This window comes from Zootermopsis nevadensis, unplaced genomic scaffold (assembly GCF_977971745.1).
Source record: "Zootermopsis nevadensis isolate Lab colony 2312 unplaced genomic scaffold, Znev_1.0 Znev_ptg000030l, whole genome shotgun sequence".
NCBI lineage: Eukaryota > Metazoa > Arthropoda > Insecta > Blattodea > Termopsidae > Zootermopsis > Zootermopsis nevadensis.
This window is the reverse complement of record NW_028259162.1, coordinates 19163630-19177902: the sequence shown is the minus strand read 5'-3', so window position 1 is coordinate 19177902 and position 14273 is coordinate 19163630. Positions and strand designations below refer to the sequence as shown.

Genomic DNA, 14273 nt, shown 5'->3' with positions numbered 1-14273 from the left:
AAGACAGTTCACAGTACATGAATTTTATGATAAAATTAACACAAAACACTGGTAAAATTTATTTTAATTTTAAGAAAGTCACCAAGATTCTTTAAATGGTAAAAACATATACTATAAACTTCTTCCCAAACATATGTATGTTCACTTCAGGAACACAATTCTTTTACTTTTGGTTTTGGTATGGAAAGAGCCATGTAGTTTTTGTAAAGAATTTCTGAGGCATGGGACAAATTCTTAAGATACATTTTTATAGTTTGCCACATCTTGTTTAGTTGTGCTGTTTAATTTATTTACACCTGCAGGTTAAGAAAATTAACATTTCTACACCTGTGTAACCCTTGACATTCCTGTTGCTCTTTATATTTTGAATTACTTTATCAGGGATGGCACTGGTGATTGCACTTTCTGCCTATATTAACATTTGGTCCCATTTGATAATTCAGTATTTAACCAGGACACAATTTGTTGCAGTACTTTATATTTTCATCCCAAATACCAAAAGGGCTGTTGAGCTGTGTAGTCTGGTAGAAGTTTACCTTCCACTATCCTTAGTCCTCATCATGTCCACCCACCTCCTGTATGTCTGGGGATCCACCAGCTGGACCCTGAGACACCCTTATAAGGGCCACTTTCTCGGCCTCTACGTCTCCCCCCCCCCCCTCATGTCCTTACCCCTCCTGCTGGCCAGACCATGGTTCTCAGGCCCTCACCCAATTCTAACTCCAGTCCCCACTGGTTAGGCCAAGGCTCTTTCTTGATTGCCAGTCTCGTATAACTCTGACCATTTCCACGCGCATGGCTTACTCTTTGTCCTAATGATGAATGCAGCAAGGATCTCTGAAACGTCAGTAAACTTCTACCAGACTACACGGCACGACAGCCCAGAAGACAGCCATCTTCAGACCTCAAATCCTACCAGATAAAGATAGTTACAAGAGAAAACAACGTATTTTCTACATGATGCCACTTTTTACCAATTATTTTCATCCTAGAGGTACACAAAGCCATAGTCAGCAGCCTTCTCTCAAATGGAATAAGTGCTATTTATATCATTCAACCATGTACAAGCAGGGAATTGAACTTCCTAAAAATGTATAAAGTGGATGTCTCACAACAGTGATAAGTAGTAATGAGGATGGTTGGCACCATGCAGTGAAAAGGTATGCCATCTCTGGAGTATGGCATCAAAGAAAATGTTCAATATTTTATTACATTTTCTTTTTCTAAATCAGTGCATCATGTTAAGGTCAAGAAGACTTTAATTATCTACCTTGAATTGTTTTTTTTTAAAATGTCTTTACTATTTAACATAACTGTAACAAATGTGCAAAGAGAACACTGATAGAAATCTTAGCAGCCTTCCTCTTCTCTGTCAACCAGCAGTCACTTGACCCTCTTCTGTTGCCTCTGTCTGTAAATGTCATTTACAGGAGGTGCACCTGAAAGCTCATCATCCTCACTGTCATCCATCCCTACTGCTATTCGGTCTGCTCCCAATTTCCGTCTTCTCTTTGTTCCTACACTTCCTGGCATGGTTAGTGTACCCTCTTGGCCTTCATCTACTATCCAGTGCACAGACTTGGCAAGGTCAAAGAGCTTTGTATCACAGCCATTGTCTGCTGTTGGTGATGGTGCTATAAATAATATTAAGTAAATACATCACAACAATTCACTGCACTGTCCATGGATACCAAAATAAAAGTTCCAGATGCAAAAATTCATTACCATACCATCTTAAAAGTCTCACCTGTCTCTGGCAACTGGATTTTGCTGAAAACATCCAGAAGCATGTCAACAGCCACAAATGGTCCACGGAAGCAGCCTGGAGGTGGTAGTAATGTGCAGAGTTGGGCTACTGCTGGTGGGTGAGGAAAAACACCTCCTGCAACAGTTTTACTCTGTCACAGAAATACTTACACAAAGTAATGATATAAAATGAGTTATGAAAAAAGGTAATAAAGTACACCAAGAAGGACAGAAGAAAGGAATAAAAGAGAGAAGAACATAATGATTTTAATATATAACTTCAGCTTTCAGGTGTGAACTGGGTCAAATATTTGGGTATTAACCCTGCATAAACAGAACCAATTGAGATATCCAAATAACCCCTCTACTCTAATCACGAAGACAGCTAGCGGCCAAGCAAAGCCTGGTATCACATGTTTTGCCCCAAGCCACTGACCTTACCAGGCCCTCAAAAGGGCTGGTCTTCCATCTGTGGTCTAATAACATCCACTCCTTTCCACACAACTGTTGGAAATCCTCTCCCATTTAACATGGTCACCAGAACCTCTTTCATCACCATGTGTTTATAAAAAAAATTCTGGCGCCTCATTTTCTTCAACCCCACACATTCCCACTGGAAAGTGGCATACTACTCTGCTCTACCAATCAGCACCATCAACTCTTACGCTTACAGAACTCTCCCCACTACACACTCATCTTGAAAATGGCAACTGTAACATTTGCAGTGGCTCACACACAAAGGCCAAAGTTATACATTGAACTCTAGCTGCAAAAACCTAAGGACAAGAATATTATGACCTGGATCCTGGGATGATACTTTTAAAAAAATCAATTTTATGCCCTTTAAATAATCTAACCTGTAACAGATTATTTAAATATTCTACACATTACAGCATATTTTACAAATAGAAGATGTTTAATTTTCAGTTTTGTTTTAAAATTTCTGTTCATTGTTATATTTCTTTTGTTCAAATTAGTTATGAATTAAAATATAATCTGCAAATGTGCATTGCCAATATATTACTGGTATCTTAAGTTTATGTATTCAAGGACAGAGTGACATGACTTAGTGTTTAGCAAACGTACCTGGAACAGGATGGTCACCAGGAATAGCTTGTGCCTTTGGTTTGAATGGAATCATCTGTGTGAAATCTGGCTTTGGCATATTGGAGGATTCCTCTTCAGAATCAAGGATAGATGAAGACAATGGATGGAATGACTTCACAGCTGTACTGGCCACTTCGCTGTAACCTATTGACCTGAGTAAGAGAGTGTATATCATAAGATTACATAATGCACGGTAGAAAAGATATCCAAGCAATGTGAATACTAATTGCTAAGATCTCTTGGCTTTATAAGATATAAAGTAACAGTAACAGAGAAATGGAGTACAGGCAACTCTCGGTTTACGAACATTCGCTATAACGAACATCACAATTCATTCAAAATTTCTTAAAGTCGCCAATAGATAGAGTTCCCTATAAAACGAAATGCCAAACGTATAGTGAACATAACTGTAAGATTTAAATAAACAAACTTTTAAAAAATGTATTTATTACAATAATTATCAGAAAATTATTATATGATAATTAGTACATGGTTTTAATGCTTTAAAATGGCTGCTAAAATATACGATGCATATTGTAAAAGCTCAGGAATGCAAGATACACATAACGAACAAAAACTTGTAACGAACAACGTCTTGGAACGGAACTCGTTCGTAAACTGAGAGTTGCCTGTAAATGGACATAATAAGGAGATTCATAACTTGTACATTTCACCTATTATTGTAAGTATAATTAAACAAAGAATTAGATAAGCAGACCTGTAGCATAACAAGGAATGTGTACATATTTTAATTTGAAAACCTTTCAAAAGGGACCACTTGGGAGACTTGGGTGTAGGTCACAGAGAAATATTAGAATGGATCTTACAGAATCAGTCTGTGAAGATACTGCAGTACGTTAAATTGGCTTAGGAGAAAGTAAAATGGTGGATGTTTAAAAGTCAGTGCAATTAAGATTATGTGAATGTTTTTCCATGGTACTAAGTAGACAAATGACTTTTAAATTCATCATATCCAGGTGGATGAGGTTAATAATGTAAATTTTGCATCACCAGTTCACACCTGTAGTTGTGACAAGTGGATATCATGTGGATCCAGTGGCTAAAAAATTACCCACTGGTGCACTTTTCATTAAAAGTCTCAATAGCTGGAAATACACCCCCCATCCTGATTAAGAAGCCTTAGTAATTACAAGTAAAATTGTATCTGCCTATATTGAAAGGGTAAAGGAGTTATATCCAATAAAAGGGACACACTGATATAATTAATATACCATAATCCTATTTATAGAAAAAGGAAAGTACACTCAAAACTACTGCCCCACCATTAACTGAAAATATGTTATATGTTCTGAAACTTAATGAAGCACTTAAGCGAATAGAGTAACACATTTTCAGGTAATATCTACCTAAGTTCTGCTGTTGTGCAGGGGTAGAGATCTAGGAACTTGTACCGGTCCACTAGTTGTGCAGTTTCCTTCCCTTCAAACTCTTTAATCTATAATACACACAAAACATAAATGACACAGAGGGAGCCACAGCTGCCATATATGTATAAACACACACACAACAAACCTGTCAACTTTTAGTAGGATTACACTTGAAGATTTCTGTCTTCTGGGTTGTTGCGCTGTGTAGTATGGTAGATGTTTATCAACGCTTCAGAGGTCATACTGCCTCCGTCCTGATGACGGAGGCAGTATAACCCCTGAAACGGTAAACATCTACCAGACTACACAGAGCAATAACCCAGAAGACAGAAATCTTCATACTCATCGCCCTGATGACGGAGGCAGTATGACCTCTGAAACGTTGGTAAACATCGACCAGACTACACAGCGCAACAACCCAGAAGACAGAAATCTTCATCCTCATCGCCCTGATGACGGAGGCAGTATGACCTCTGAAACGTTGGTTAACATCGACCAGACTACACAGCGCAACAACCCAGAAGACAGAAATCTTCATACTCATCGCCCTGATGACGGAGGCAGTATGACCTCTGAAACGTTGGTAAACATCGACCAGACTACACAGCGCAACAACCCAGAAGACAGAAATCTTCAGACTCATCGCCCTGATGACGGAGGCAGTATGACCTCAGAAATGTTGGTAATCATCTACCAGACTACACAGAGCAATAACCCAGAAGACAGAAATCATACTCACCTTTGTGAAAACCTCAAATCTTACATTATACAGGATTACACTTTTCTTATTTTGTGTAGCATTCCCATTTTGGTTGCAGAGTATATAATATTTTTCACCTGAACTGTGTCTTCAAATTAACAGATATTACACTAACCTGGCCTAACACAGCACTCCGCCTCTTCTCCACCTTGACAATGCTGGCTAGATCTCCAATATTGGACTCAAACTCTAAGAACCGGTTCCATATATCTCTGTAAAACAAATGTTCAAACAGTGTTTCATTCCTTCTATGACCACAATACTCTGGGTATCTCAAGGCAAATGCTGAGATAATACCGTAAAGCAGACCATTGTCTTCTCATGTTTATTTTGCACCTTCATTAAGATTTTAAAAGAATCCATAAGAAAGAAAGAACTGAGTCCATCCACACTTAGAATTCATCCTTCTGAAATAACAAGCTATGGAAAACCATATACAACACTTACACAGATTTCTCGGGTTCCAGGCTGCCAGATGAGAGAACTCTTTCAAACAGAACACGTGTGTTGTTGTCCTCTGAAACACGTATGTGCCCAATGTGCTATTAGAAAGCATGTCACAATGAGCGTAAAATTTAATTTGTTCTGCACTTGAGTTTTCAGTTCCCTTCAGCTCTCCCTTGGGCTGGATAATTAAGATGGAATGTTTTGTTGCTTTCCTTAGTTTTATACAGTTGGTGCTGGCATAATGTCTCGACGCTCTCAATTCCAATCTCAAGAGATATATAGGGAACAAATGCCACATGACCTTTATTAAGTTTGTGAGTATTAATATTTTTTAACCTTTATCATACAGGACTTTAACAATTTGTCTAACCTCACAGACAGATTAAACAGGCATTTAAAAGATGATAATGTTGCGTCATATTGTGTTGAATATACACTTGTTCAATTTTTATCAGTCTAATCAGTGTGTAGAGTGATGGAACCACAGCTAAGAATAGCATAACATGGAAGAGAACTGTTGTATCCAGACGACAAGGAAAATAATTAGTGGAGCATCAGATATTAATCCAGGGAAGAATCAATTGTAATAGTGTTAAATAAATCCATTTTGTGTTAAGAACTCATGGTGTAACCACTGATTATGTCACAACTGATGTCAGAAGTGGCAAGAATGGATCTGGCATTACAGTTGACCATGCGTGAGCACCGGCCCAGAGGCAATGAAGAACTATGGAACCGCCAGCAGAGACAAAATTCAGAATGATCCAAGTGCCAACAAAGAGAATATTAAAAAAGTCTAAGTGCCATTCAAGACAGGATAAGCATCAGCCAGGCCACATTTGAAGGAAGTATAATGGACACACCAGACAAACATCAAGTAAAGTAAAGTTTGTCCCACTATACGTCATGTAGGCATTTGGGGTGAGTGGAGGTATAGCTCCTCTCTTCCTTGACCTCGGCACTAGATGGGGGTGAGTGGTCAGCATCACGCCCTGGGAAAGGACCCCGGTACCCATTGTAGAGGAGGCTGGGTGTGCCCCAGAGCCGGTGTGGACGCAGAGGCTAGAGGAAAAATCCTCTGCCCCCGTCGTAGATCGAACAGTTAAAGGGCATCATGTTTGGTTTAATTACTGTATAAATACTACATGAAGAGACAAAGTGTGTTGTTTTTCATTAGGTAATTTTTTATTAATTCATTCATAGATCCAAATATTATCTCCAGAATTTATTTCAATCTTCAATTAACTAATGCACAAACATCTACATCATAAAGTTTGAAGTTTAAAGGATCATATTAGAGTGAATTAAAGATGGTTAGGTCATTCATAGTCTTAAGAAGCAAGGTTTATAGCATGGTTCTACACTTGCAGCCTTCCAAAGTGTTTTGTGTGACCTGCATATCTATGTTGCGAAAGATGTGTTGCTCTGTATGATTAAAAATATGACTTGATATCATAAACATGTTTTGTTAATGTTGTTAATATTTGGCAATGCTTATTGCTGTGATCAACAGTGTAGTTTGAAGAAAAATATCAACGTAGGAGATATCATATTGACGGACACTTGGAGGAATGAACATGAACAACTAAAAACAGAAACTAAACCTAATGTTGAAAGATTACTCAATCCAAAGTGGCGATATATATCTCACTAACGACTGATTTTCTTAACCCAATGGTAACTATATGTAGCACCTATTTTAACATTCAATAAATCTGAATTTTACCCACATAGTATGTTTATGGACTTTATGTAATTCTGAGAATAAACATTGATTATTTTCCTAAACAGCATTAACCAAGTGATCTCTGTACTGAAGACATATTGTGTTTAAATATTATTCAGATGAGTATCATCTTCAAGGGGTTAAGGAAAATACTGAGTAATATGTGAACTTGTTTGCAGTAGTCAGTAGGATTTGTAATCATTTTCCATGAAGTTTCAATAAACTGTCCTCATTCATAACCTTGCAGCCCACAAGTTGTTAACCAAGTAAATGTATGCCTAGAAAAGGTTGAGAAACCCTGGTTTACAGAATAATCATTACATCTGTCAGAGATGTAAAGTTAGAAATAAATAAATTACATTTGCACACCAAGGTACTTACCATTCAGATGAGAGAGATAATCTATATAGCAGAGTATGTATTCAGGGTTATCTGAGAATTTCTTTAGACCAAGTTCAAAGATGCGAAAGGCGATGTTCTTGTCTTTACTACAGTAGTATTCCATGAGTGCTGCAGCCACAAATACATGGAAACGTGATCGTGGATCTTCTCTGGCTCGTTTGAAAACCGTTCGAGCAGATTTGATGCCTTCTGCCCGACGAGCAAATTTCATATATTGTACATATGCCTACAATAAATATATATGTTAGACCTCATTAATCTAACACTACAAAATATTAGTATGACTGACTCCAGCAGACACCTACAATGAAAATTTGTAATGAAAGTGGCAAATTATAATATGCAGTACATTTTAAATAATAAAAGAAGTCTGTTTTTTAGATACCCGTGAGTCATGAATGCTTTGTACTAAGAAATTGTATTATACAGACCATTATTAAGTAAATTAACACTCTTGGATCAATTGAATGACTTTCATGAAATGTAGTACAGACTTCATGTCACTGGATTTCAGCTCACCTTCATATTTATCATACACATCATGAATAACAGCAATGTGGAAGCACCTAACACACCACACTTTATAACAGTCTGCTAAAGGTAATGTAAAATATTTTTTTATTTCTGATAAAAAATTTGTGAAATGTGATTTTTTTAGATACTGAAAAACTACATCTGTGGGCTTAAGGTCTCAGCAAGAAAAGGAAAGCAAACAAATCAAGTGCTAGCAGTGAATGTGTTAAACTGAAGCACTGTTTTTGATTGGTCCTGTATCATCATCCTTTAGTAGGTCATCAATGCATTAAGAGCAGCCAAAGCGACCTGTAGCCTCATTTCTGTCAATGTTAGGTGTAACATGGATCTGGTTAGTTTTCTATTGAACATAGTTCATTCACACATGTTTTAAAAGTTGCCATAACAATGTAAAATATTGATTTCCAACATTCCAGTTCTCTTATCTTAAGCAAAGAGGACTCCCTTGTAATAGATATTCAATATTTTCAAAACAGCCTCACAATTATAGCAGGTTAGGTTAGGTTAGTTTAGGTTAGGTTAGGTTAGGTTAGGTTAGGTTAGGTTAGGTTAGGTTAGGTTAGGTTAGGTTAGGTTAGGTTAGGTTAGGTTAGGTTAGGTTAGGTTAGGTTAGGTTAGATGGTAGTCTTTTGGGTTATTATGCCTTATGGTCTTCTGGTTGTGTAACAGCATTTAGGAGGAAAATATTGCTTGGACACAGCCCCATCTCTCCTCTTCATCCCACGGCTGTGACTGACCTATCCTCCTCCTAACCAACCACTTCCTAAACCTACCCACTGATGATGAGGCAGTACGTTCCTATGAACTGTTTCAAACAGCCAAAAGACTAAATTATGCAACAACCCAGAAATTCACCATCTACGAGGCGCGTCCTCAAAGTAAGTTTCCCACTCGTCCCACAGCTAGCAAACCTTATTTTGCGCGAAGCGACTGTGCGTACGTGATAGAGCAATGACGTAGCATGGCGCATGCACTAACGGCACCTCCCGCGTTCTCACATTAGCATCGTTGCAGCTGTTGAAGATGGAGGTTCTTATTCCAGCTCCCGCCGACTGTGAAGTGCGGTCAGTGATAACGCTAGGCCGCACACGGCTCGACAGACAGCAAGTCTCCTGCAGGAGTTCAGCTGGGAGGTGTTTAATCATTCACCCTACAGCCCGGACCTCGCTCCCAGTGATTTCCATCTTTTCCTACACCTCAAGAAATTCCTGTCTGGTCAGCGTCAGCGTTTTGAGAATGACAGAGAGGCGGAGATGGTTGTCACACAGTGGTTCCAATCCCAGGCGGCAGACTTCTACGACACAGGTATTCAAAAGTTGGTCCCACGGTATGACAAATGTCTCAATTCCGGTGGCGAATATGTTGAAAAATAGCTGGACACTTGCTGTATCTGTTGCAATAAATATTTCCATGAAATTGTGTTTTCTTTCTGTAAACGGCCCCAGGGAAACTTACTTTGAGGACGCGCCTCGTATACTCACATTTCCATGAAAACCTCAAATCCTACGGCCTAGCAGTTCTTACATGTCCTGTAACGTTAAGCTTAGCAGTGAAAAGGTAAACCATATTCTTGAAAATATATTTCAGAATGGGCATAAGGGACAGAGTAAAATAAAAGCCGAAGAGAGAAAGTAAGCAAATACTTGCTAGCACTCACCAGTGTTGGATCTATGTCTGTGATGTCCAGGAACTTGCTGTAGATCTGATGTACCTTTTCATACTTAAGTCGACCTTCCTCAAAATCTGCATATGCAAAGTACAAGAGTGTATTCTTCTTCAGTAGCGATGCTGTTGCACGCTCATACACTGCAGCTGCCTCATCACTGAACAGCTTGGCGGCATTCACATCCTGAAGATGAGATTCTTCTTTTCAGTTACGGTAACCAATGCTATTCATTGTTAATGCTCGATCTCCATCCTATATAACTACTCACAGACTAACTCTCTGCTATCACATGAACTACCGATCAAAAGAATCGTCATTTTTTTTATTTAATCACTTAGGATATATTGTGGAGATTTTTACTTGCCTAATGCTGTTTTATAAAATTTCCTTTATCTACTGATAAACTTCTGATTTTAATGTATGAGTGGCATTCAAAAGCCACTTTGGGAGAAATAAGACAATATAATTCTTCAATACTGAGATATTTTTTATTGTGGAAAACATCCAATACATGGTGAAATAGTATCATCTAAGGGGTAAAAATTGCTAGTACCAGAGTTCATTACCTAAAACCAGTTCAAATCCTCATAAACATTTTAATCCCTTCACCTCCTTATTTTCATAGTTATTAGATTCCTGGAGGTTTCCCTTCCAAACTTCTGTATGCACTTCTTATTTTAACCACTTAAGTTATACATCCAAGTCTTTGCAAACAATATTAAATAGTTGTCCCTTTGGTTAATTAAACACCATGCCATGAAAAAGTATGGGGACTGGATATATAGCTCCATACATATTCTTAACTTGAGCATAATGCATGAATACAATATTCAGAGTCACTGACTGTTGAAGTAGGTGGTATAAATAGTTACCACTGAGCTTCAAAGGGTTAATATTGTTATAGAGAAACCTATGATGTAGGGAAATATGGTGCTACATTATTATTATTATTTAGTGTTCTGTCTGACGACAGGTCCATATGAACAGGATCCTTCCATCCTTTTCTTGGACTGGGACCTGTTCATATACGTTCTTGGCAGATGATCCAGAAGTGGTTTGCCATTGCCTTCTTCTGTGTGTGAATGGAGTAATTGTTGGGATGCCACGGAGAAACCGGGGAAGCCCTAGACCACGGCCTTGCCCAACACAAGTTATAAATTCGGGCACCGCCGGGAATCGAACCCGAGACCCCAGGATTACAAGGCCAGCGTTCTAACCGCTAGACCACCGTGGCTATATGGTGCTACATTACATTAAAATAATGTAAACATTGTTTTGTATTGTCTTCCAATTGCATAGTTGAGACGTACAGCTGTCTCCATTAAGAAGTGACATGATTTGTTAATACTCAGTTGCATAGAGGAAGCAAAGTGAAGTACATGTGTGGGAAGAGAGAAATAGACATGTAAAGAGAAATGATCTTTAAAAAAACAAATTTTATATTCAACGCTGTAATGAATTAATCCATAAATACACAAGGGAAATGATGATGTAAAATTGGGAATAAAGATATATATACCATATTGTGAAGATAGCTTACATAGACTGTTACACCAATTCAAAATTCATTGTCAGAAATTTAAAATGTGAATCTCAACAAATAATTAAAGTACTGTCTGGAGGGAAGGAAGAAAACCACAAAAAACCTCTGAGAGGATAGCTGGTCTCTGGGTCGAGATTTGAATCCAGACCTCCAGAATATAAACCAGGAGAGCTAGGTAATCAATTAAGACATTTGTACTGGAACAGAGTCGTAAAAAAGTAAAAAAAGAAAAAGAAGACCCTCTAGTGCATGAAATATTGAAGAAGTTAAAATTTATCAGAATCTTTTAAATTCAACTGAATACTGTAAACTAAGCTAACTCACCCCCTTCTCAGTAAGAAGCTTGGAGCTCTGTTCAAGGAACTGTGCTGCCTCATACCAGATGTCAGGGTGGTGTCCAAGACACAACAGGCACTGTTCAAACGCAAACATCACACGACGAGTGATAAGTGTCGCATCCTCAGTCCGAAGAGGGTTTGACTTCTCCCATGCAATGTACTTCTTCCAAAGGTCCACCTGCAATTTGTACAATAAACTAATTCAGACATAAATACAAGCTCAGTATTTTTGGAATTAAAAGAAAACATTTAGCAATGCAAAGAGCAATCCTAAAGTGAAGAGAAATCATTCCTGAATATAGTATTTGAGGTCTGATAATTTAATAGCTAGACTAATTCTACAAACAGTCATTAGTCTTTCAATACAATCGTCACACTGCTCTGAATGTTTTAAGATACTTCAAAATGAAACAACTTGAAGAAGATTTTTTTTTGTTTCAGGGTAATGAAAGAAAAATAAGGGATCAAATCAGGCAAATGAAATGGATGTTTCTCCACTGGCTGGAATCTTCAAAACCAGTCTCTGCCCTGCTCAGTGACACTCAGAGTTAAGAATCCAGAACCCTAAATGTGATTCTCAGTGGGAGGGGAGCTTTAAACACAAATAGCTCATCCTTGTACAGAGTTGTGCGTGTGCTGGAAAGTCACGAGCTGCAAGAGAATTTACAGAGAAACGCTGAAGTGGTGCACTAAACACATGAGGGAACAGTTAATAGCAGTGTGAAGAGTGGGCAGAATGATCATAATTGTGATTTATGAAATAACAGAACTGCAACTGAGAACAATGATACAAAGTAATAAATCTACGAGGCGCGTCCTCAAAGTAAGTTTCCCACTCGTCCCACAGCTAGCAAACCTTATATTGCGCGAAGCGACTGTGCGTACGTGATAGAGCAATGACGTAGCATGGCACATGCACTAACGGCACTTCCCGCGTTCTCACATTAGCATCGTTGCAGCTGTTGAAGATGGAGGTTCTTATTCCAGCTCCCGCCGACTGTGAAGTGCGGTCAGTGATAACGCTAGGCCGCACACGGCTCGACGGACAGCAAGTCTCCTGCAGGAGTTCAGCTGGGAGGTGTTTAATCATTCACCCTACAGCCTGGACCTCGCTCCCAGTGATTTCCATCTTTTCCTACACCTCAAGAAATTCCTGTCCGGTCAGCGTCAGCGTTTTGAGAATGACAGAGAGGCGGAGATGGTTGTCACACAGTGGTTCCAATCCCAGGCGGCAGACTTCTACGACACAGGTATTCAAAAGTTGGTTCCACGGTATGACAAATGTCTCAATTCCGGTGGCGAATATGTTGAAAAATAGCTGGACACTTGCTGTATCTGTTGCAATAAATATTTCCATGAAATTGTGTTTTCTTTCTGTAAACGGCCCCAGGGAAACTTACTTTGAGGACGCGCCTCGTATATGTCAAACAAGAAACCCAGCAAGTGAAAGTCATTAATGTGACAATATCAAAAGAACCAAAGAAGAGTAAAATAATTTGGTCCACAGCATATGCTGTTTTAAGTAGTCATCCATTACACTATTGGCCACACTCAATGATACCAAGAACCAGTGTTTTATATATGTACATACATAATGTAAATATGTATGTGTGTACGAGATGAAGTTTTCTACAATTCACAACTTCAGCTTGTCTGCATTACTGGTAATATTAGAAATCTTCATTTCATTACTGACTGCAGTTTCTTGTGAGGGACCACTTCAGTTTCTGTTGAAACAAGTGATTAATGCACCTGTCTGAGTTCCTCTGGGTGTCCGGTAGGTGGAATACTGGGGCTGTTTCTGTTCAGTCCCCGAGTCACTGCCTCGAACTCCTTGGCAACTCTTCGAGCACTCATGTAGTCTCTACTCCTCTCCATAGCCATTTTCTCTGCAATGATTGGGTTGATGTTCTGCTCAAAATTCATGTAGTCCTTCCACAGTTGCTCGATATTAACCATGGGGTTGATCACGCCTCGCTGGTATACCTTTACATGGACAGAGATCTTAGATGGGTGGAAGAAATATTTTTCTTCAAAGTTTATACTAATATCACTTGTCAATGCATATTTTTATGTAAAAATTGTATTATATTTTTGTTATTAACTATAAATTGACAAATATTACACATAATGTAAAATTAATACATCTGATAGTGCTTCATTTCATTGGAAACTGTTTCTTGACTCAGTTTCAGAAATACAGTTCCATATATTATATCACATATACGTATATTCAACACAATCTTCTTAGATCATCATTTATATTTTTATGCAAAATATTAAAACATACAAAAATCTTGATAAGAGTTTGCACTTACCTTCCTTACAGCACTTATTTTTTGGTTTTCAGCATATGATCCAACGGCCTCTACTGCTTTCAGAAAGTTTACATAATCATTCCATATGGAGTAAGACTGGATATCCATGCCAATTTTTTCCAGCGCAAAATCATAAGCTTGCGCCATCTTCTCCCTACCAAATAAATGTCAGCTTTATTACATATTTAATAATAATGCATCAACTCTTAGATTAAGCACACAGGGATTTTGGAATGATTACAGACAGTAAAAATTTAAATAATCCATGCAGGAAGCCATATTGTGATGTGTTAAAGAA

The 14273-nt window shown here is 38.3% G+C and overlaps 1 protein-coding gene across 2 annotated transcripts in view; it reads right to left on the bottom strand.

Annotated features, from left to right (window-relative positions):
* Nucleotides 1-2: 2 nt before the first annotated feature.
* su(f) (cleavage stimulation factor subunit su(f)) overlaps nucleotides 3-14273 on the bottom strand; it is a 42386-nt gene continuing 28115 nt past the window's right edge. Inside the window, exons 3-13 of one of the 2 annotated variants that reach the window (XM_022069551.2) lie at nucleotides 13976-14129; nucleotides 13410-13643; nucleotides 11644-11835; nucleotides 9768-9959; nucleotides 7556-7802; nucleotides 5449-5518; nucleotides 5117-5213; nucleotides 4221-4309; nucleotides 2833-3005; nucleotides 1748-1882; nucleotides 3-1634 (exon numbers count right to left, since the gene is read on the bottom strand). In XM_022069551.2, coding sequence (XP_021925243.1) covers nucleotides 1384-1634; nucleotides 1748-1882; nucleotides 2833-3005; nucleotides 4221-4309; nucleotides 5117-5213; nucleotides 5449-5518; nucleotides 7556-7802; nucleotides 9768-9959; nucleotides 11644-11835; nucleotides 13410-13643; nucleotides 13976-14129 — 1834 coding nt within the window. In that variant the 3' untranslated portion in view covers nucleotides 3-1383. The remainder of the gene's footprint in view (nucleotides 1635-1747; nucleotides 1883-2832; nucleotides 3006-4220; nucleotides 4310-5116; nucleotides 5214-5448; nucleotides 5519-7555; nucleotides 7803-9767; nucleotides 9960-11643; nucleotides 11836-13409; nucleotides 13644-13975; nucleotides 14130-14273) is intronic. The other variant, XM_022069550.2, reaches the window with a different exon arrangement.